This window comes from Ursus maritimus, unplaced genomic scaffold (genome assembly GCF_017311325.1).
Source record: "Ursus maritimus isolate PB19 unplaced genomic scaffold, ASM1731132v1 scaffold_14, whole genome shotgun sequence".
NCBI classification, from domain to species: Eukaryota; Metazoa; Chordata; class Mammalia; order Carnivora; family Ursidae; genus Ursus; species Ursus maritimus.
Genome location: NW_024423786.1, coordinates 6,632,607 through 6,655,214, shown reverse-complemented (window position 1 = coordinate 6,655,214; position 22,608 = coordinate 6,632,607). Strand labels below are relative to the sequence as shown.

The 22,608-nt window shown below is 41.5% G+C and overlaps 1 protein-coding gene across 3 annotated transcripts in view; it reads right to left on the bottom strand.

The window, feature by feature from the left end:
• TAMM41 (TAM41 mitochondrial translocator assembly and maintenance homolog) overlaps positions 1-22,061 on the bottom strand; it is a 48,867-nt gene extending 26,806 nt beyond the window's left edge. Inside the window, exons 1-4 of one of the 3 annotated variants that reach the window (XM_008697872.2) lie at positions 21,628-22,061; positions 18,917-19,099; positions 16,208-16,300; positions 8,194-8,344 (exon numbers count right to left, since the gene is read on the bottom strand). In XM_008697872.2, the coding sequence (XP_008696094.1) occupies positions 8,194-8,344; positions 16,208-16,300; positions 18,917-19,099; positions 21,628-21,762 (562 nt within the window). In that variant the 5' untranslated portion in view covers positions 21,763-22,061. Of the gene's footprint in view, positions 1-8,193; positions 8,345-15,646; positions 15,670-16,207; positions 16,301-18,916; positions 19,100-21,627 lie in introns of those variants that run through there. The other 2 variants (XM_008697873.2, XM_040628442.1) reach the window with 2 other exon arrangements.
• Between the last annotated feature and the right edge of the window lie 547 nt (positions 22,062-22,608).

The following is a 22,608-nucleotide window of genomic DNA, read 5'->3' as shown; positions in this document are numbered from 1 at the left end:
TTCATCATGTTGTAGCATGTATCAACACTCATTCCTGGTTATGGTTAAATAATATTCCACTGGATGGATGTACCACATGTTTTTACACATTCCTCGTCTGATAGACATTTGGGCTGTTTCCACTTTTTGGCTATTTATTATGAATAAAAGCTGTGATGAACATCTGTGTACAAGTTTTCATGTGGATATGTGTTCCCATTTCTTGGGTAGATACTTAAGAGTAGAATTGCTGGGCCATATGGTAACTCTATGTTTAATATCTTCAGATATGGCCAAACTGTTTTTCCAAAGTAGCTGCACCATCTTACAATCCTATCAACAATGCATGAGAGTTTCAATTTCTCTGCATCCTTGTCAACATTTGTTCTTGTCTTTTTGATTATAGCCATTGTAGTGGGTATGAAGCACTGCTTCTGGGGTTTTAACTGGCGTTTCCCTAATGACTAATGATGTTGAGCATCTCTTTAAGTGCTTACTTGCTATATGTATACTTTCTTTGAAAACATGTCTATTCAAATCCTTTGCCCATTTTAATATTAGGTTGTCTTTTTACTGCATTCCAAGAATTCTTTATATATTCTGGTGCTATTCCTTACCAGATATACAATTTGTAAATCTCTTCTCCCACATTATTGGTTGCCTTTTCACCTTCTTGAGGGTATTGTTTACAGCACAAAAGTTTAATTTTCATACAGTTTTCCCATTTATCTATTTTTTCTTTGTTGCTTGTACTTTTGGTGTATATCTAAGAAACCACTGCCTAACCCAAAGTCACTCTAAGAGTTTTATAGTTTTACCTCTTACATTTAACTCTTATATCCATGATCCATTTTGAGTTAATTTTGTGCATAGTACGAGTTAAAGGGCCCAACGTCATTCTTCTGTATGTGTACAAAACAATACTTATTTTGACATAGATGACTAGGACAGTATTTCTAGGAGGCAGTCTAACACAACATTCAAAATGCATTCCCCAAAATGGCTGCAGAAAAAACACCGTATCATACCACTTGCATGTGGAAGACAATGAGATAAGAATAAACAGCTTTGGGGTGCCTGCGTGGCTCAGTTGGTTAAGCATCTGACTTCAGCTCAGGTCATGATCTCGGGACCCTGGGATAGAGCCGCACATTAGGATCCTGGCTCAGTGGGGAGTCTGCTTCTCCCTCTCTTTCTGACCCTCACCCTACTTGTGCACTCTCTCTTTCTCTCAGATAAATAAAATCTTTAAAACAAAAGAAGAAGAAATTGCTGATGCACGTGGTGATGTAAATTTGAATCATCTTTTCCACACTTTAGCAAACACAAAATGGATGAGTGTAGAAAGGGCTGGGGAGGAATCAGGTTGATGATATTGGTTCAGGAAGGAATCAGTATTATAGTCATTCATCCATTCATTCATTACATATTTACTGAGCACCCACCATGTGTCAGGTACCACTCTAAGGACTGGGGTAGGAGTGAGCAAAACAAGACAAACATTTCTGCCTTTTACATTCTAGTAGTGGAACAAAGACCAAAGACAAACCAACAAACAAATAAAATAACCAGTATTTCAGACAGTGCTATGAAGAGAACGCAAGCAGAGAAAGATGACAGGGTGGGGTGGGGGGTGGCTAGGGAGGGAGGTGAGCCACCCAGGGACCTGGGGCCTGGGGGAAGCCTGTCCCAGGTATGGACCAGGAACAACACCCGCCACCACAGACCCTTTGTAGAAAGGGTTCTAGAATCAGACCACCTGTGTTTGTTTGTTTGTTTTTCAGAGCACCTGTGTTTAAATCCTAGCTTGGTACTCATAAGCTACCTGACCCAAGGCAAGCTACTTAGCTTCTCTAGGCTTCAGTATCCTCAAATGTAAAATGGAAGCAATAACAGTAGGTAGTTTATAAGATTCAGGCATTAAATGAGTTAATACATGTAAAACACTTAGAACAATAACTGACACACAGTAAGGAATCCATAAACCTTAGCTTAGGTATTATTGACGCTTAATATCCCTTCCAGAGTACTGCATTCTCAGAAATTAACCAGTGACTGAGCACAGATTCCAACTGAGCCTTCAGCAAAAGCTCAAGCTTGCCAAGCATAGGGAAATATGCTTCCAAATTACTGAAATAGTCAATCTCTAATACTCAAGTTATCCAATGACACCATTTGCAAGGTTTCAGATGGTGCGACTCTCGTGGAATAAATCTTAATAGCTCTCCAGAGAAAAAAAGTTTCTTTACTGGCTTTTACTAGGATCCAGAAATGAGGATGTTTACTCACACTTCAGAGGGCTGGCACCCATTTCTAATTTTTTTTCTCCAAGAATCACTCAACTGGCAACTTCCTCGCTTTGTCTTATTCCTAGAAGTAGCTGAGCTTGTGTTCAGACAATCTGGCATTGAAAAAAACCCATTCTCTCTCTTACACAAGAGTGCTTGAAGGTGTTTTTCACTCCGTAAGGACAGGAAAGGGCCAAATGAATCCACCTGACCTAAATGGATTCTAATGCCTGCAGATTTTGGTCAACATGTAACAAGTTTTGTAATCTTGTAACTGACAACAAAATTCCATTTTAGAGAACATGTCCGAGGAAGTTAGTGACCCCCTCTACCCTCTTCCCCTACCAAAGTAATTTCTCCAAAGTGATTCACAGCAGTGGCATTAATAAAACAATGATAAATGGAGCCAACCTGAGTGTCCATCTATCACTGAATGAGCAAATAATGGCGTCTCAATCTAAGAAAAACTTGTGTGGCCAGGAATAAGATGTTAACAGTAATAAATAATAATAGCAATCATTTTCTAGGCATCAACTATCAATGAGGTATGATGTTAGGGACTTTCATCTATATTATCTCCTTGAAAACCTTACTACAATAGTTATTCTGTTTTACAGATAAGAAAATGGGCTCCAAAAGGTTCAAGCACTTCTACAAAACCAGTATTCAAGGTCTGACTGTGGCCTTTCCCTTTCTTTTGTTTATTACATCAAGTGGCTGTGTGAGTACAGACACGTATCTAAAATAACAATGGGTAACACGTACTGAGCATTTACTATGTGCCAGCCACTGTGTTAAGCACTTTACATGTATGATTTAATTTAATCCATACAAAACCATTCTTTAGAGATGAAGAAACTGAATCACAAGGAGCTAAGAAACTTGCCTGAAGACAAAAAATGAAGAGTGCAGCTAGGTTTTGAACCCAGACCTCTGACTCTAGAGCCCCAGTTTCCCTAATTCTGTCTTCCATGAAGTAATATAATATTAAAAAAAAAAAGGCAGCAAGGTACAAAATAAGATACTTAATTTAAGAAGTTAAGGCTGGATGTCAATTCTTCCCACAAGAATTTGTGTACTCGCTGAGGAGGTACTACTCTAGTTCAAGACTCATCACCGTTCACGCTGTCTATCCAGCCGACAAAAAGGGACAGCGGCCTACTTTGTGCCACAGCACTATTCCAGAGGCCAACGGTCCAAGGCCGGCTGGACACAGGCTCTGCCTAGACGGCTCTCATGTGGGCTCTCCTCGTGGGTCCTTACCCATTGGCGCTCAGTTCAAATGCCACCTCCCACCGAAGCCTTCCCTGGTTACACCACCATAAGCTACGTGAGCCTTCCTCCCCTGTTCTAGCTCTGCCACGAGTTTGCTGTCTGACTTCTCAACCGGAATGAAAGCCCCACGATGTCAGAGACGATGCCTGCCTGATTTACTTCCTTCATCCACAGAGGTTAAAGAGCGCTTGGCATAGGAGACTCTCGTCCTTATTTGCTCAATGAGTCAGACTTTTCTCTGTTTTTAGTCTCTCTCCCTCCTACACAGTGCTGGCAAAATGATCGTTCCACAGCAACAAGTCTCCTGCCATCTCGCAATGCTTGAAACCTCCTGTGGCTCCTATTTGTGTAAGGGTGTCAAATTCCAGTCTCGTTTAGCTTTGTGTTCAATGCCTCGTCTGGCCTGGCCAGGGCCTAACCTCTTCTCCAAAATACCTGAGAGGCAGTGAAGTTCAATGGTGAGGAGCGTGGGCTGTAATTCCAGCTCCACCACCCACGGACCTACCAGACAGATGTGGGCCTTCATTTTCTCATCTTAAAATGGGGCAATAAATCAGCATGCAAATCAAAGGAGGGTTACGAGGATTAAACGAGTTACTAGATCAAAAGTATTGAGAGTTGTTCCTGGCACATAACAATAAGTGCTATTTTCTCCTGCCATGAGCCATGGACTTCAGTCACATTAATCTATTCCTTCTTCCCTAAACAAGCCGTGTTCTTTCACACTCCCTGCCTTTTCTATACGTGCTGTTTTTTAAGTCTATCACTGACTCACTATGACTGCATGTCTATTAATGTGAAGTTCTTTAGAGCAGAAATTATAGCTTTAATTCTTCGTGAGGTACGGCACGCTGATTCACTTGATAAATGTTAAACCAGGATCATTATGTAAAATTAGTCATTTTAATAGTTTGTACTTACATGAGAAAGGTCAAGGTGACCCTTTAAAGCTCATTTGGTTTCCCTTTTCTGTTTACTTAAATGCTGACTTCTAAGAATAACTGAAGGATTAGAAAGCTTTCTCCTCCCCAATTTTGCAGGCTCTCATCTTCCACCTACTCCTTTCTCACCATCATTTACAACAATAATGTCACGAATACTGACCCCCAAGGCAGTCAAAGTGATCCTTAAACACTATATAAAGTGTAAGGGGTTATTATTACTACTAGTAATACAGATCTTGCCTCTGCTAGTAACTACTGGTAGGAACTTGTCCAATAACATGGAGAGATGCTGTTTCCTGTCTCCCCATCCCTACCCCTTTCCAGGAAGAAATGCTGACCTACGCAGGTTAGGAGCAATGTATCATCTCTCAAGTGGAAAATAAATGTCAAAGTTGTAAATAAAAATGAGATTGGTGGGTAATTTGTAGTTTGGAATATTCTGGGGGTTTGGGAGGTTTGCCGACAGGATAGAATCCAATCAGTTCAAGGATACTGGGTTCTCAGAAGTCTAGGAAAGGGAGGAGGAAAAGCTTGCCTTTCAACATATGGCCTGGGGCAGGTCTCATACTTATGAAAGGCATCTACCTTCCAGGCCTAGATCCTTCCCTATCCTCACTATTCTACTCTAATTTCGTTACATTATGGAGTAGGTAACCATTAATTATACAGTGTCCTGGCTTAGGAACATTATATAATGTTGTCTTGATGGAAAAATATGTTCCCAGTTCTAAACAACTGGCTTATAGAATGCTTTTTGGAAAATGTCTCATGCATTAACTAGGGACTGCACAGAACTGGAATCAGTTCCCTCTGGAGAGGATGTACCAAGTACTGTGTCCTAAGGTTTGCAGTAAAAAGAAGCCAACCTCAGTGAAATGAGTAATGTAGGATCCTCGGCCAAATTCTCAGATCCAAATCTGGGTTAAGCAATAAATAATATAATGGCAAGGGAGCGAGAGGAGACGAGATGAGAAATGGGAGAAACTGGAAGCTGAAAAAGCTGGAGTCAGGCGCACCAAGGTTAGGACCTGCCTCTTAGGAAGCAACTCTCTCAATCTGCCCTTCTCCCAGCAGCTTGGGGTGGGCTCCTTGCCACTACTAGATCTGAGCTCAGACATTACAACTTTAGAGGGCCCTCCACGCCTATCCAGGGTAAAGATGGTCCTCCTCCTGATTTCTTTCCTTCTCTTCATTGCACTTACTGCTCTCTGAAATGATCTTTCTGCTTCTTTACTGTCTGCCTCTGCCTAAGGGAATATGAACTCCATAAGGAGTCTTACTCATGTCAGGCTCACCAGTGTATCCCAGGGCCCAGTGCACCAGTATATACCCAGGGCCTAGTGTGCGGCAAATGGAAGGCACACGGAAAATATCTGTTGAACAAACAGGGTTGTTGTGTGAGGATTCAACGATGGAATCAATGATAAATTTATCTATATATCTATCCTCCGCCACTACCTACCTACCGACTTACCTATCTACTTACCCACCCACCTACTCTGTCTGGTTTAGCACTGCTACACAGCAGCCCTTCATAAAAATTATAAAAGAAGCAAAACAGACAATGATACTGTCGTTAAGTCAGCAAGGACTCACTGAACACCTTGTACATGTCTCACAGTATAGGAGAAACCAGGAGTATAAAACACAGCCCTTCCAGGAGGCAAAGCAAAAGTCAACTAAAGATTGATAGCAGCTTGCATGCTAATTTGAAGTCTGCTAATAGGTAAAGGCAGTTATGCCATTCAAGAAACTTCCTTAGTCAATGTTCAGAATTTATAGGAACTCCTAGAATCCACCTGACACTATGCTGATGTCAATCACAGGGGAGGAAATGGAGGAATGGCAGTGGTGTGGCAAAAGAGAAATCAACTCTGCATCATTCTCCCACAGAGTTAACCCTTCATAAAAGGTTTTGGGTTTGTCTTCTTTCACAGGGGAGCAAGGGGGAGGGAATCACCCTAATGGGGTGACCCCCTTTCCCCACATGTTGCAAGCAGGCCCATTCATCCCAGTACCTAGCCACAGCAGCCTCTGCCCCTCCACTTCCTGTTGAAAGGCAGGGATGCTGCCATGTGGAGCTGGAAGCAACCAAGACCGGGGTTATGTCACTTCCTTTCTCTCCAGTGTCGCAACTGCCGCTGTAGCCCTGCTAGCTGCATTGTGGGAAAAAGACTGGAAAACAAGGGCTTTACAGTCTCTTTCAGCATTATATTTCCATGAAATCTTATCTGTACAGGGATTCAGAAAATGAGTAAACTGCTTTTGCAATGTTTTCAGCATAGAGATCTTTGACTCACACTTAGAAGTTGGGAAAGAAGATATTTATTTAAGACAGTGGTTTCAAATTGTTTTTTAAGTAGCAGACTACTTTTTTTGTAAATGAAGTTTTACATGGATCCTTACATTAAGCAGGAAGGGAAGTTCCCCTCTGGTTGCAGCTAGGGTGAGGGGCCAGGGGCTCTATCCTCTCAGCTTTCCCCTCTCCCTTTGAAGGGGCCCCTGACATCTCTGAGGAACACACTGGTTTAAGGAGAAAGGGAAAGGAAGTTAAGATTTAGATAAATAAACTAATGAATGGGGAAGAAAGGAAAGCTTTTCCTTAATGGGCAAGAAAAAGTGGACTTGGAAAGTCGCCACTTTGTAACCATCATAGTAAAGACTGGTTGGAAAAAGAATCATCAATGAATGCTCGATCTAGGAGGGAAAGTTTGATAAGAAGCAGGGGATTGGCTTGATCTTCAAATGTCCCCCCACTGATTGCTTAGAAGAAAAAAAAAATCTGCTTATCAGGCACAAACACCACTGGTGTGAGACTTCAAAATGTGAATGTCATGTAAGACAAAGAAAGGCTAAGGAAGTGTTCCAGATTAAACGATAGAAGGACAGGGCATCTTAATAAATATGATCCTTGACTGGACTGTGTACTTGAGAGGGGAAAGTATCACTGGGACTACTGACAACATATGGACTATGGATTATCAATCTGATACAAGTACTATATCGGTGTGGAATTTCCTGAATTTGGTAACTCTACTGCAGTTATGGAAGAGAATGTCCTTGTTCTTGGGAAACAGACATCGGAAATATTTGGTCTGAAGAGGACAGGATATGTGTGAGCTACTCTTAAATAGTTCAGAAAAAAATATATAATACAGTATTTACAGGTACAGAAGGGCAGTGGTTTTCTAAGTGGGATCCCTGGAGGAGCACTGGCATCATCACTTGCTAGAAATACAAATTCTTAGGCTCCACCCCAGACCTGCCAAAGCAGCTGTGTGGGGTGCGCCCAGTATCTCCAGGGGATTCTGATGTATACGCGAGTTAGGAAACCACTGGGACAAAGAGGACAATAACACAAATATGGTGAAACATTAAAATTGGCAAAGCCAGGGAAAGGGCATATGGGAGTGAGTTTTTTGTATTATTGAAACTTTTCTGTCGGTCTGAAATTGTTTCAAAATGAAAATGAATAGTAACAAGAAGACTACCCTGGGGTGATCTCCATACAGATGCGGAGAGGAAGAACCCTTGGGGGCAAGGAGGCAAATGCTGGGTTTCTTGCAGTCAGCTGCACAAGAAGTGGTGGGATCCGGGAGCAGGGGGCTGCAGCTCCAGGGCAGAGTGAGGAGCGGGATGTTTGTCTGCATGGTCTTCAAACAACGCCTCTCCTTCCTGCAGAAAACGTGAGCACCAAATCTACTAACCTGAATAAGAGAGTCCGGCGATCTCTATAAAGAGGTCTTCTTCAGAAAAGCTTTCCGGGAGCATGAGGAAAGCTGTGGTCACAGCACTCTTCAGATTTTTATCGAGGGCTGACCGAAGAGCAACGTTCTCATTCATTGCTATGATTTTCACCTGTAATAAAGCAGAACATTTAGAAGAAAAGTGTCAAAGTGGACTCTTGCTCAAGCTATGGGTTTACACATGCACTGGAACTATCCCAAACCCTTAGCCCTGAAGATCTTGGAATATTAGTCCAGTAGACATGAAATAATTATTAATCTAATAAGCAATCCCAGAAGCTTGTGTTTTATGCCAGAATCAAAGATATGATACAGAAAACAAAATAAATATTTCTCTTAAATGAGGAAATTTTCCATCGGTTTTGAAAAAGAAGTCAGTATAAATGAAATAAACATCCTTGGGGAAATTTTGTATTTTTTTAAATTTTATAATCTTATTGTTATTTACTTAATTTTATGGTAGACAAAGGCATTTTACTTCTTTATTTAGAACTCACCTCTGTTCTTAACCATACATAACCTAAGCACTTCATGCCTTATTTTGAACCTGACTAAGGAAAAAAGGAAAGAAAATTAGCTACAGTAGAAACAGCATGGGTTTGGGGTTGGTATGGGTTCAGGTCTAGGTATTTATTTACTAGCTGTGTGAATTTGGGCAAATTACTTAACTTCTCTGAACTTAAGTCCTTATCTATAAAATGGCTATAAATGTGCATCAAAGAACTGTTACAAAGATTGAATGAAATAATAAATGTAAAGTACCTAATGTACTAGTGAATGCCTTGATCAATAAAAAGGATTTTTCTCCTGAATACACAGCAAAAAGTAGTCTCTTTGTCCTCAAATCCATTAAAATACAAATTGCTCCAGTCTGTTCTGAGATTTTCTGTTTTGAAGACTGCAGTGTAGTTAAGAAAACGTGTTCAAGACCCAGCTCCATCCCTTACTAGCTCTGTGACTATGACCATAATTCCTTATCAGTAAAATGGGGTTAATAACAATCAAATTGATAAGGCTGTTGGTTAGATTAAATGAAATACTGCATACAAACCCTTAGCCGGAATGAGCTTCCTTCTGTGTCTTTGGGCACAATGCAAGAGCTTCCCTGGGCCAGAGGTTCTCACCTTTAGCAAGCACCACAATCGCCTGAGAGAGCTTATTAAATGCATATTATTAGGCCCGTCCCCCAGCACTTCTGATTCAGGAGGCCTGAGTCAGGCCTGAAAATGTACATTTCTAACAAGTTCCCAGGTGGTCCAGGAACCACATTTTGAGAACCACTGCTCTCAGGTGTATATTTAGAAGTAGAAATGCCAAATGGCTCTTCAGAGTGGTTGTGCCAATTTACACTCCAGATATTATCTTTTTAAACCATCAGGCTGCTTCTGACTGATTATCTATAAACAAGGAAAGAGTCTACAGGTCCCTAATTAAGGACCCTCACCTATCTGAAATGTATCCACCTTCTGTAAACCATTTAGTGCTATCACCAAATCTTCCCCCACTTCTAGAAAACAGAGCTTAAGTTGCCTTTTATCTGTCAAATAAAGATGATTTCTGAGAAAAATCAAGATGGCACTAAAAGACATACACCATCAGAGACTAAATTAAAATTTTATTAGACAGCAAGGAGAAAGGGTGATGTATGTCTCAAAGTAGTTTCTTCTTAGTTGCCAAAAATGGTATTATAAAACATAACTATTTTATTAAGAACCAACTTCTATCTTTTTTTTTTTTTTAAGGTTTATTTATTTATTTGACAGAGATGGAGACAGCCAGCGAGAGAGGGAACACAAGCAGGGGAGTGGGAGAGGAAGAAGCAGGCTCATAGCGGAGGAGCCCGATGTGGGGCTCGATCCCACAACACCGGGATCACGCCCTAAGCCGAAGGCAGACGCTTAACCGCTGTGCCACCCAGGCGCCCCCCAACTTCTATCTTTTACCTTTTGTCCCTACTTTTTTCTAAGGGCATATTTATAATACCCAAACCTCTCATATGGTAGGTAAGCCACTTTATTCAATACTACCAACTCCTCCCTTGTAATTACAGCACTTAATAGCCCTTAATTAAGCCTTTCAGCACTTGGGTGAGTTTAGCATTATTGCAATCATCTGCAGAAAGGAAAAAGAAGGTGCAGTCCAGTAGCATGACTTGCCCAATGTTGCATAATGAGTTGATGGTAAAAATCAGGGTAACACCCTTATACTTGGCAGATCCAGCTCTAAATTTTTTGAATTATTCTCATGCATTCAGTTAGGGATCTGTTCTGGTTAACTTTGTTGTTGTTCTGGTTACCTTCTTATCTTGAAAGATGATTAAAAGAAATGTTAAGTTCCTATATAAGTTCTATGTTCATTCTTCGAATAACTTTCCCAAACTTTGTATTCCATATCGAGTCACAGATCTAGGAGGGCAACCTCCTCATCTTAGTAATGGGGAAACTGAGGCCCAGAGGGTTAAAAGATCTTCCCTTCAGAAGCAGTGGCACACCAAAAGAGGACCTAGGGCCCTGATTTATCCAGAGCTTTTTCTATAATCCTGAGAAGCCTGTTTACTTCCAAATTCCTGTTCTTCATCCTCATTCGCCAGATCCTGCTCAATAATTCTTCGTCCTCTCTCTTTTTGGTGGCTTTTACAGAAACTCAATGAAAACAGAAGTTATTCTGAGACGCTAACAAATCAGAGTAAGTTTGGGGAAATTTTCCTATTCAAAGCAATATACTTGCTCTCCAAGAAAGTCGTTCTACTTAGGTTGTAAAAAAGCAGTCTGTTTGCTATTTAAGGTTAAGAGAGGAAAAATAAAAGCGTCCTTACTCAAAGGAAAAATGTCAATTCAGAAGACTCTGCTACTGTGCTGATCTGGCTCTCCAGTGTAAGGTGACCTAGGAACTTGTCTCGGCAGCACTGTTATTTGTGGTTCAGAGTGAAAAGCCAGTGAACTCTTGGGACACTGCCAGAGAGGCCTGGGAAAAAAAGCAAGTCCTCGGATTTGTGAATAGCTGTTTGTATCTTACTGGGAATGCCCCGACCTGAACCGCACAGATAGCATTAACACTACTGCCAAGGGGAAAATCGTTATTGGAGAGAGGAAGGGGTAAAGCCTGAAGGGACTTTCAAAAGCTCAACTTGAGAGATTTGTGAGTACTTTTCAAGATAGAAAAAAAAGCGTCACATGTGGTCTCCTCTATAATACAGTCACATGGAGACAGTCCCTGAATTGCAAACAGTGAAGTTATAGTCACAAAGAACACGGCCCTACCTAGTGTTCAAACACTCAACCAGTAACCAAATGACACTTCCCCTAGAAGTTTTCCATGCCAAATGGCCAGAAAAGTTAATTTTTCTAAATGGTCACTGCTTGAGGACCAAGAAGAAACACTGAACAATCAAGTTGGATGAAACCTTATAATCTACCTGTTGGACTGTGGATTCTCCCAGGGCCAGCAGTGTGGTGTTATTTTTCTATCCCTTTAGCACCCACAGAGAAGAAACGTAGTTGTCACTTGAATAAGTAAATTAATGGCTCAAATTTTGCATTTCAAAGGCTAGGGGCACAAACTTGTTCACAGTTGGGCAGAGCCAAGACCAGTAAGTCAGGTTTTCCGACTCTCTTTCAGGGATCTTTAATACCACTGGGATTTTTCTAGACATAAAAAGTAAATCAATGAAGTTACAATATGGTAATAATTGAGAAACTGTGAATATACTAAAAGCCACTGTATATTTTAAATGGTTGAATTGTATGGTATGTGAATTATATCTCAATAATTTATGTTATAAGAAAGCTATATTATTAACAAATAAAAGAGAAAAAATATTTCAGTCGATACTTCAAAATAAATTAAAATCCTTCTAACAAGGTAGCAAAATACTATTGTATGTCAATGAGAATGCTTTAAAAATTCAAGCCAAATTATCTATACGCTAAAAACAAGACGAAATACAAAAATCCAGACTTATGTTAAATAAATTAGGGAAATGACTATTAATATTAGTTTAGAGTTCTTTTGACTTAAAAAAGAACTGGCCACAAGATTCTATTAAATACTTTAAATTTCATGGCTCTTTCCTTGAAAAATGACTTGGTAAGGGACTCAGAAACTAGAAATAAAATAAAATAAAGCTAGAAATAAAAATGACTTATCTAACCTCAATTACGAGGTGAGTTAATGGTAAAGTACGATAGAAATTTCATTTACACTCAATTTTTTTCCCCAGAAATGTCCATCTTTTTAAGCAAGGTACTCCTATATATTTTTAAAATACTATTAATAAACTTTATTTTTTAGAGCAGTTTTAGAGTCATAGCAAAACTGACTGGAAAATACAGAGAGTTCCTATACACCCTCTGTATATTCCTTTTAAAGATTTGAATTGAGAAATTCTGTTCTATTTGCAAAATAGAAGACCATCTTAGAGCTTTAGACAATATAATTTAAAATACATCCTTCTTTTAAAACATATAAAAACAAAGAATTCATACTCATATTCTAAGTCCACCTATTTTTTTTTGTTCACAAGCTACCAACCCTTTCTTTTCATGAGATTTGTTCACGTTTGATTACTATTTGCTGCCACCTAGTGGTAAAAATCATTGGTTTAAAGATTTGTTGCCATTGACAATTCTCTGGTTAGCAGTGATTTTCATGGACACGGAAAATGCTAATGGATGAAAGAGTTAATTCACCCATTAATAATTTATTTTTTACCATGTGTTATGTTCAACACTTTCAAATGAGTCTTAAGATAGCCTAATTTTCTTGAGTTATTAGTTTAATTAGCCAAGAAATGCAGTTTTTATCAAGATGAGTGTAGCAGCTACTACTGGTCTTAAGCTGCTGTTTTATCAGGATATGTGACATTTAGATGAAATCTGAGGTCATTTCCAGTGCCAAATTCTGAGGTTTCATGGCATTTCATTTTCTAAAGCTTATTTTTTTAAAAAATTGAAATATTCCAAGCACAAAGCGTAATATAGTGAATAATAGAACATTTTCACATTCACTATCTCATTTTATCTCAAAATAAACTCTGAGATAGGCAAGGACAAAGAGAAAGGAACGATCATTTCCTGAGTATCTACTAAGTAAGTGCCAGGCATTTTAGATCTAGGCATTTCTCAAATGTCTTTTAAGGTTGATGTCGTCAGTCTAATCCACAGAGGAGGATGTCCCAAGGCTCAGGGAAATTAAGTCACTAGTGCAGGGTCACACAGCTGGGGAGCGTCATAGTTGGGATCCAAACCCTAGATCTAATTCTAAAACACCTGTGTTCTTTACAGCACTATCATTCTGCTTCCACTTGTCAACAACTTTGTGAGGGCAAGTACTGTATTGTTACTCCATCCTACAGATAAATTACCTGCGGTACAAAAAGGTACAACAAGTTTCCCAAGTTCACATAAACAGCTAACAAGTGGCAGGAATGAATAAGACCTAAGGCTTCTAATTCCACTTTCATTACTTTTCCCATTAGGCTACATATTTTGTAAATTTATTTTATTTCATTTTTAAATCTTTTTTAAGTTTTTAAGTAATCTCTAATTACATCATGGGGCTTGAACTCACAACCCCGAGATCAAGAGTCGTATACTCCACTGACTGAGCCAGCCAGGTGCCTCCATGTTTTACAAACTTAAAGAAAAAAGAAAAACATTTTGGAAAGAAAGTTAATATTTACAAACTTTCAATTACATCTATTCATTCATTTTACTAATTATTCAGCTTTACTGGATCATCTTCACTAATTATCCAGTTTAGAAATGGAAAATTCATCTATATAAATCTGAAATTATTTCAGTTTCTGGACCTAAAAAAATGTTTTACTGGGGCACCTGACTGGCTCAGTCAGTTCAGTGGCCAACTCTTGATTTTGGCTCGGGTCATGATCTCAGGGTCCTGGGATAGAGCGTCAAGTCAGGCTCCATGCTCGGTGGGAAGTCTGCTCCAGAATCTCTCTCTCCCTCTCCCTCTGCCCCTCCTCCTGCTCATGTGCACACGCACACACACTCTCTTCCAAATAAATCTTTAAAAAAATGTTTTTACTGAAGTAAAAATTATATAGTGAAATACAGAAATCTAAAGGGTACAGCTTGAAAAAAAATTTTTTTAAAGATTTTATTTATTTATTTGAGAGAGAGAGAGCACAAGCAGAGGGAGAGGGAGAAGCAGGCTCCCCACTGAGCAGGGAGCCTGATGCAGGACTCGATCCCAGGACTCTGGGATCATGACCCGAGCCGAAAGGCATATGCTTTACCGACTGAGCCACTCAGGCACCCCGAAAAATGTTTATATATGGACATACCCATATACCTATTTGCCCTGATCAAGTGTTTCTGGATGTTTTAATGAGCTACACCATTAAATTGTTTTGTTTTTGTTTTTGTTTTTGACATCATTAAATTCTAAGCCCAGAAGCAAAGCAAGAGAATTGTGACCGCCCACGTGTATCAAGAGAGATGTGGATGGGGGGAGGGGCAGAGGAGATAGAGAGAGAATCTTAAGCATGCTCCACATCCAGGACAGAGCTTGAGGCAGGGCTTGATCTCACGACCCTGAGATCATGAACCCAGTCGAAATCAAGAATTGGATGCTTAACCGACCGAGCCACCCATATGCAGCTCAACAGAGATTATGCCACAACCAAATGAGCTGAGGTTCTATAAATCTCTAATTTTTTTTCCCAGATTTTATTTAGTTATTTGACAAACATAGAGACAGCCAGTGAGAGAGGGAACACAAGCAGGGGGAGTGGAAGAGGAAGAAGCAGGCTCCCAGAGGCGCAGGGAGCCCGATGTGGGGCTCAATCCCAGGACCCAGGGATCACACCCTGAGCCGAAGGCAGACACTTAACGACTAAGCCACCCAGGCGCCCCATAAATCTCTAATTTTCTGCCATAACTCACAAAAAGGGGAGCAGCAGAATCACTCTTATGGGGGACATTTGAGAACAATCCATGTACCCTGTTTTGGGGCCTAAGACCCTCTAATAGCACAAAGAAAATTGCTCCTTGCTATGAGATTAGCAACTGTTACTGTTTTGCATAGTTCTTAAACTATGAAAAGATTCCTTCATAGGAAATAGGCTATGTAGCTGCAAAAAAAAGAAGAAAAGTAATATGCAAATACAATGTCAAAAGTTCAAGTCCTTTGGGACGCCTGGGTGGCTCAGTCGGTTGGGTGTTCTCTTGATTTCAGTTTGGGTCATGATCTCAGGGTTGTGAGATCAAGTCCGAGTCAGACTCTGCACTCAGCAGGGATTGTGCTTGAGATTCTCTCTCCCTCTCCCTCTGCTCCTCCCCCTGTACAAGCTCACTCTCTCTCTAAAATAATAAAAAAATCTTAAAAAAAAAAGTTCAAATCCTTTCTACTTTTTTCCTGTTCTGTTTCTATTAAAACCCAGGGGGAAGCCTACCTGCGCAGCCTCCTCTGGCAGCATCCAAATGAAGGGGGGACTTTATAATAGGACCTCAGCACTGGCCTGAGGAGGGTAAGAAAGGGGGTCAGATTCTACTCCCTTCTGAAGGACTACCCGATTCATTCATTCATTCATTCATTCAACAAATGCTTGCTGAATGCTTACTATGTCCCAGGCACTGTCCCAGGCACTGCTGGGATACATCAGGGGACAAACAGTGCCCCGTGGCACTTACATTCTGGAATGGTGATCTGGGTCACGCTGACAGACGTTCCACTGAGGCACTGGGCATCTCGTCTGCCATCCTCCTGAGCCCAAATGGACTGACCCTGAGCCTTATCCTTTCAGACAACTGGAGTATCTTTAGAGAGAAGGCAGGAGTAGTGTGCATAATATCTGGATATTGTTTGGCATTAAATTCCATAGGGAATAAAAGGAGTCTCAAATTCATTTCTGTTTTGAAGTTCCATCTCAGTGCAATCACACAGATCAAAGCAGGGTCAGACTCAGAGAAGAGAGACATCCCTAACCGTGGGAGCCAATAAGACACTTGCTCACCGGTTTTTGGAGTCGTCCAGCAACATATAAATTATTCCAGTTGAGGAGATCTTCAATCAAAATGTTAGTGCTAATGACCCCGTATTTGATAAGCTAGAAGAGAAAAGATACGGGCATGAAAGAGAACAAAATACCATACTGTTGCTTTTGCAAATGCAAAATATAAGGAAAAACATTTCTGACCAGAGTAGCACAGTGATTTCCAAAGCCACTTAAAATCTCTGCCTTGTGAAAACACCCATCTCCCCCAGACTCTTTCACAAAGGTTAGTTCCCAAGACTGATCTGTCCCCTCAGGGGTGCCAGGTGAAGTGATCACTATCTTCACTCAGGCTCTTGTGATGTCAAAGGCACAACGGCTCTTAGAGGCTATCTAGCACATACGGGTCCTCACTGAATTGGAAATAAAAACTGGGTCTGCACCACAGTTCGAGAAGCGAAGATATAGTTCATGTTTCTCATCTGAGAAATGAGAAACCTAATAAATGGTGTGCCCAAGGTGGCACTGTTAATAGCTGAGTAAAAACTAGGTCCCTGAATGTCGGTCTGTGCTTCCAATGTTCATTTCATCACAGAGTCCAAGAAATTTCCTTTAAGTAGAAGTTTTCACCAACATCCTTCACATGATGAATTTCTCTTTCACTGTTAAGTATTTCAAACACTTTTATAATTACAAAGCCACATCCAAAAATTAAACCTCTTTATCAGAGCTAAACACATGGAATTATGGCCAAGCTCATTTCAAAAGCAATTTGTACAAACCCTGAACGTAGTTGTTCTAGGTTACAAAATCCCATTTGCTTCTACAAATAACTTCAGACTCACTTTGCTAAACTTCAGTATCCAAACAGCCTTCTCAGGCTACAAATATCTAAAAAGTAGCTAAAGAATTTCAATTAAAAAGTACAGTCCCTTTGGCATATAATTATGCCCCAACATTTGGTTACTGGAGCTTGTAATATTGTTTGAAACCACTAATTAGAGATAGGCTCAGCATAATACTAATTATGGAGAAAGAACAAAGCTACGTGTTTGGCATGACTAAAGCAGACGTGGAAAATTGCACTGAGCCACCATCTTCCCTCCAATCTGGCCACAATACAGCAGAAAGCTCTTCTTAATGCAGGCACATAACAGCTGGGAGGTAATGGAAACCCCACTGACCTGGAAGTCAGGGGCCTCTCACGTTATAACAAGTTGCATGACCTTATGGAAGTCATGTCCACTCTCTGAACCCTCATTTTCCTCAACAGCAAAATGCAGGTTGGAGCAGGATTACACCTCAACCAGAAAAGTAAACATATGGCCCAAAGGCTATACAGACATAACCAATCAATCATAGTACTCATTCCTGCCAAGTTCAGACAGGTCTTCAAAATCCTTCTTAAGTCAGTACTCCAACCTCCTGCCCTTCAAAGCCTAGTCCATTGACTGGTAGTATCAGCATCACCTGGGAGCTTGTCAAAAAATGCAAAATTTCAAGCTCCATTCCAGACCAACCGAATCATAATCTGCATTTCAACGAGATCCTCAGGTGACTCATCAGCACGTCAAAGAAAGACTGCTCGAAGCCACCAGCAGCACAGAGCAGAACTGGCCCAGCTGGTAGAACCTGTCTGTCGAGAGTAGCCCGGCTCCAGGGGGTAGATGACTTAGACCCCATTGGTCCCCTTAGGCTGCAGTCCTGCCCAGTTCTTGACAGCTCTCTTAGAGACTGGGCCCCTTTGTGTGAAAAACAGTCCCGGCAGGGTTCCTGCTGTCAAGACAACCCTCTGCTGGGATCTGTGCTTCTTATCTGCTCTCCCACAGGGAGATGCGGTGCATCCTCAAATTCTACCCACTTGTTGGCACCAAGAGGCTCCTATCACGTGGCATCCCATGCTCTTGACCACCTGTGATACCCTCATCGTCAGTGGGCCTGAGTATTCGTCCCACTGACCAAACCAGTGGTTCTCAAAGCGTGTTTTCCAGACCAGCAGCATCAGCATCATCTGGAAGCTGTTAGAAATGCAAATCCTTGTTCCTAAGAGAGTAAATCTTAAAAGTTCTCATCATAAGAAAAAACAATTGTAACTACGTGTGGTGATGAATGTTAACTAAACCTATCGTGGTGGGAATCATCTTTGCAATACATACAGGTATCAAATAATTACATTGTACACCTAAAACTAACTCAATGTTATATAATTATATCTCAATAAAAAAAAAATACAAAACCTCAAACCTCACCCCAGACCTACCGAATCAGAAACTCTGGGGTGGGGGGGCGCCTGGGTGGCACAGCGGTTAAGCGTCTGCCTTCGGCTCAGGGCGTGATCCCCGCGTTGTGGGATCGAGCCCCACATCAGGCTCCTCCGCTATGAGCCTGCTTCTTCCTCTCCCACTCCCCCTGCTTGTGTTCCCTCTCTCGCTGGCTGTCTCCATCTGTCAAATAAATAAATAAAATCTTAAAAAAAAAAAAAAAAGAAAAGAAACTCTGGGGTGGGGCCTAGCAATCTGCATGTCGGAGAGGCCCTCTAGGAGATCTGGTGCTCACTCAAATTTGAGAAGCGCTGGCCAAAGGCAATAATTCAACACAGTCTCTCTCAACCACCTTTATCCAGCAGGAATGTGAACATTTCCTGACTGCAAGAACACACATATTCAGCTGATATTCTAATATTTAATTTAATAACCGCCCAGATTAAGACAAACATCCAAAGTCACTTACCCTACCATCACACGTGATCAATGGATTATAGTAGACTCCAGCGCCATAGTTATTCTGGATAGTGGTGATAATCTTGGGCCCCAAAACTTTTAGGAAAGAGTAATGGCTCCAATTTTTTTTCAGGTTCTGTGAATGCCATGCAACAGGGTCATCTACTGTGAAAACAAAGTCCAGCATGGCATTCTGGGAATGAAGAAAAGAGAATGATTTTAGTTTTAATTCCTTGAAGGCACCTAGATAGAATGGAAAGCTCTAAAACTTATGCCATTATGATTAATAAATAGAAGACGTGAGGCTGTCATCAGAAATTTAAGCAAGTCTCTGGGACCAGTCTGAGCTTGTTTTCATGAACATGCATAGTAACGACAATGCTTCCTCCACACGTATTGTCCTCCAGGCACTCTTTCAAATACTTTATTCTATATGTATCATAGTTCATTCTATCCTCAAAAAAATCCTACAAGGTAGGTACTGATATTACCCCAATTTTATAGGAAGGAAACCAAGGCACAGAATAAGTTCCACGCCCATAGACACAAAGCTGGTGAGTGGCAGACACAATCTGGATCCAAATTCTGAGTGCTGAACCTTATGCCACATGGCCTGTCATCTAAATGTAGCTTAATGTGTTCCACTTTTCTTCCAGATCAAATAACACAGCACGGATAAGCTCTGAAAAGCATTATGTAATGGGAAGTAAGTTATTTTAACTCTTACTCATTCACCAGCCACTCACTGAGCACCTACAAGGAGCTCTGATAGATCCTGGGGGAGAGGTAAAGAAAGTCGACTGGGGAGAGTAGACAAATTACCACTAAATGAACTCGATAGAGGAATGCAAAATGTACTAATTTCACTCAGAATGGGGTCATAACAGAAATAAGAAATTTTCCTATGAAATTATATTCTTCAAGACTCTGATAAATCTTGAGTCTTGAAGAATGTCCAAGAGTTAAGCAGGCTTGGTGGAAGTGTAAGCATGGGGAAGGGAAGGGAGTCTTGTTAAAGTAAAGCCTTCTTGCGGATATGAGAGCTAGGCATGTTCTGGATGCTGCATTTAGTTTGATATGCTGGAAAAGAACACAAGCAAGGGAGACCAGAGAGCGAGGCTGGGTTGCCGTGCTAAAAAATTTTCCTACAGAAGAGCTCACTGGAGGGAAGGAACACTAAAGGTGGGAAACCACACAGGAGGCTAACTGCAAAACTCTAGGTGAGAAATGAAAAGACATTAATTAAGTAAGGCACTGAGGGTAGGGACTGATCTGAGAGAGACTTCGTGTTGGAATCTATAAGACTTGTTATCTTGTAGGGAATAAGCGTGAAGGAAAGGGAAGAAAGGGCCTTTTCTTGGAGAAAATCCCAGGCCTACTCAGAGGAAAATCTCCATGGAAAAATGAAGAAGTGGCTACTGAATCGTGAGGCTAAGGCCTACTTTAAGATTCTCAAAAACCACAAACCACTGGTGAAACTTAAGATTTGGGGTGGACATGTTTTTAAAAAATGTATAATTACGTTAATGTATGTTAGAAAAAATAACTAGCCTATAATAATCTATAATTTCTTATATACCTACAATCTATGATTTTTCATATGTTGTCAACTTAAAGCAAAGTATTACTTAAATACGGTATAGTTGGGAAACAGAAATCCAAGCAACAGTATAGACGGCTCACCAGGAGGTGAACAGGCAAACTTTAACCTAAAAAACAGGTTACAGTCAGGTGTTCCAAATCCAGGAGACCCTATTGCAATCATTTCCTTAGTTTAATAAACTAAGATGACAATGAATTGTTAGGCTGTGCATGAACTACAGCAAGTAAAAATCCAGCTCACCAGAGAACATCTCTATTAAACTCTTGCTCCTTTTGTTAATTTAGCAAAAGCTCTCAAGCCTTAGTGGAGAAAGTAACAGCCTCATTTAAATGAAAATATTTGCCTGCCACTCCACTGCTGTATGTCTTAAATCTTGTTTCCACCTTGGAAGCAAACTTTTCCCCTTTATTTACAGGGGAAAAAAAGTCTGCAATCACAAGGAAAACTGTACCCTCACCGCTGTTGCACTCAGGCAACCTTGAAAAGTTCCTGAATAGACTCTTGTTAAATGTCCTGGGCGTGGGTAAACATGTCGGTCACCCACTAACTTTTGCTGGTAACTTCACGGCATCTGCCCTGGCCCTACAACCAGCCGTCAGCTTCCTGAAGCCAGGAGCATCATTTTGTACTTTCTCCCACAGCTACAGATGAGACTCTCAAATTTGGCTGCGCATTAGAATCACCAGGGAAGTTTTTACAATTCCTGAAGCCCAGGTCTCACCCCAGGCCAAGTAAATCAGAATCTCCACAAGTGGAACCCAGGCATCAGCATTTTAAAGTTTCTCAGAAAACGGCAATGTTCAGCCAAGGCTAAGCACACTGAACTAGCACCAGGCAAGTATTTCCTGTCTTCCATCTTGCCTCTGCATCATCTTTGCCCTCCGCATAATTGCATCTCCTGTTCTAGACCGAAGTGGGCTCCTACTTATCCTTCAAAACTCAGCTCATGATGTCATTATACTAGGAACAGTTTCCTACGGTTTGTATTTTGCTAGTTGATACGTGCAGTGCGCAGAGTAAATGGGCAGCTCTAGGGCTCTGGAGGCATCCAAGGCAAAAGGGACCCCGTGAGAAGAGGCCGATTCCCGGCGTGGCGCCTGCCCCGGGGCCAGGCTCACCTTCTGGTCTGAACTGGGCCCCACCTGGCGGTACACCCCGGAGCCGTAGGCGAAAGCCAGGCTCAGCTCCTCAGGGAAGTGAGACAGGATCTTGCGGAAGGCCACCCCCGAGCTCTGCAGCGCCTGCAGCGCCATGGGGCCGAGGCTCAGAGACAGGGACCCTTGGCGGAGCAGAGCAGGGCAGAGGACAGCGGGCTGGGCAACCGATACCGGGGTTGCCGGTTAAACGTGGGGAGATGGAAGTCGGGGACCGGCCCGGACGGCAGAAGGCTGCAGCCGGGGGGTGGGAACTGGAGGAACCAGTGAGGACTCCGACCACAGACAAGTCCCTGCCGACGCCGGAGAAGCACCGGGTCAAGGCCTGGGTGGGCGGCAGTCGTGTGGGGAGAGGGGACAAACCCCGACCACGCCTCTCGCGTGCATGCGCGCTTCAAAGGCGCAAGAGAAGACGCTCCTCCGCGGGTGGGGGACGCGAGGGCTCCGCGGAGACCCCTGGCGGTCGGAGGAGCGTGCTGCAGACTGGCCGCCAGGACCTGTGGCTAGGAGATGCGGGTGCGGAGAGTGTCAGCTAATTGAACAGTTTTTGAGCTTTAAGAATCCGTTTTTGTTCTCGACTCAAACACATTTCCGTAAATGGCTGTAAAATCATGAGTGTGTATTGCAGAATATTTTTCATGCGGTGAAATTCACAAAGCTAACATAAAATTGTACACTTCATGTGCAATTCAGGGGCATTTAGTGCTTTCACAATGTGGTACACGATCTCCTTCCAGCTCCAAAATTGAAAATTTTGAAGGTTTAGGAAAACACGCATAAAATTAAAATCATGCCCAATTCCAGCATCCAGAGATTATCACTGTTAAGATTTGGCTGTGATTTTTTCCTACGAAAGCCGTTTTCAAATCCAGTGACGGACATGAAAGTGTTCCATGAATGGTAAAGGACTGCACCAACGTTCTCTGCGATTTGTATTTAATTCTG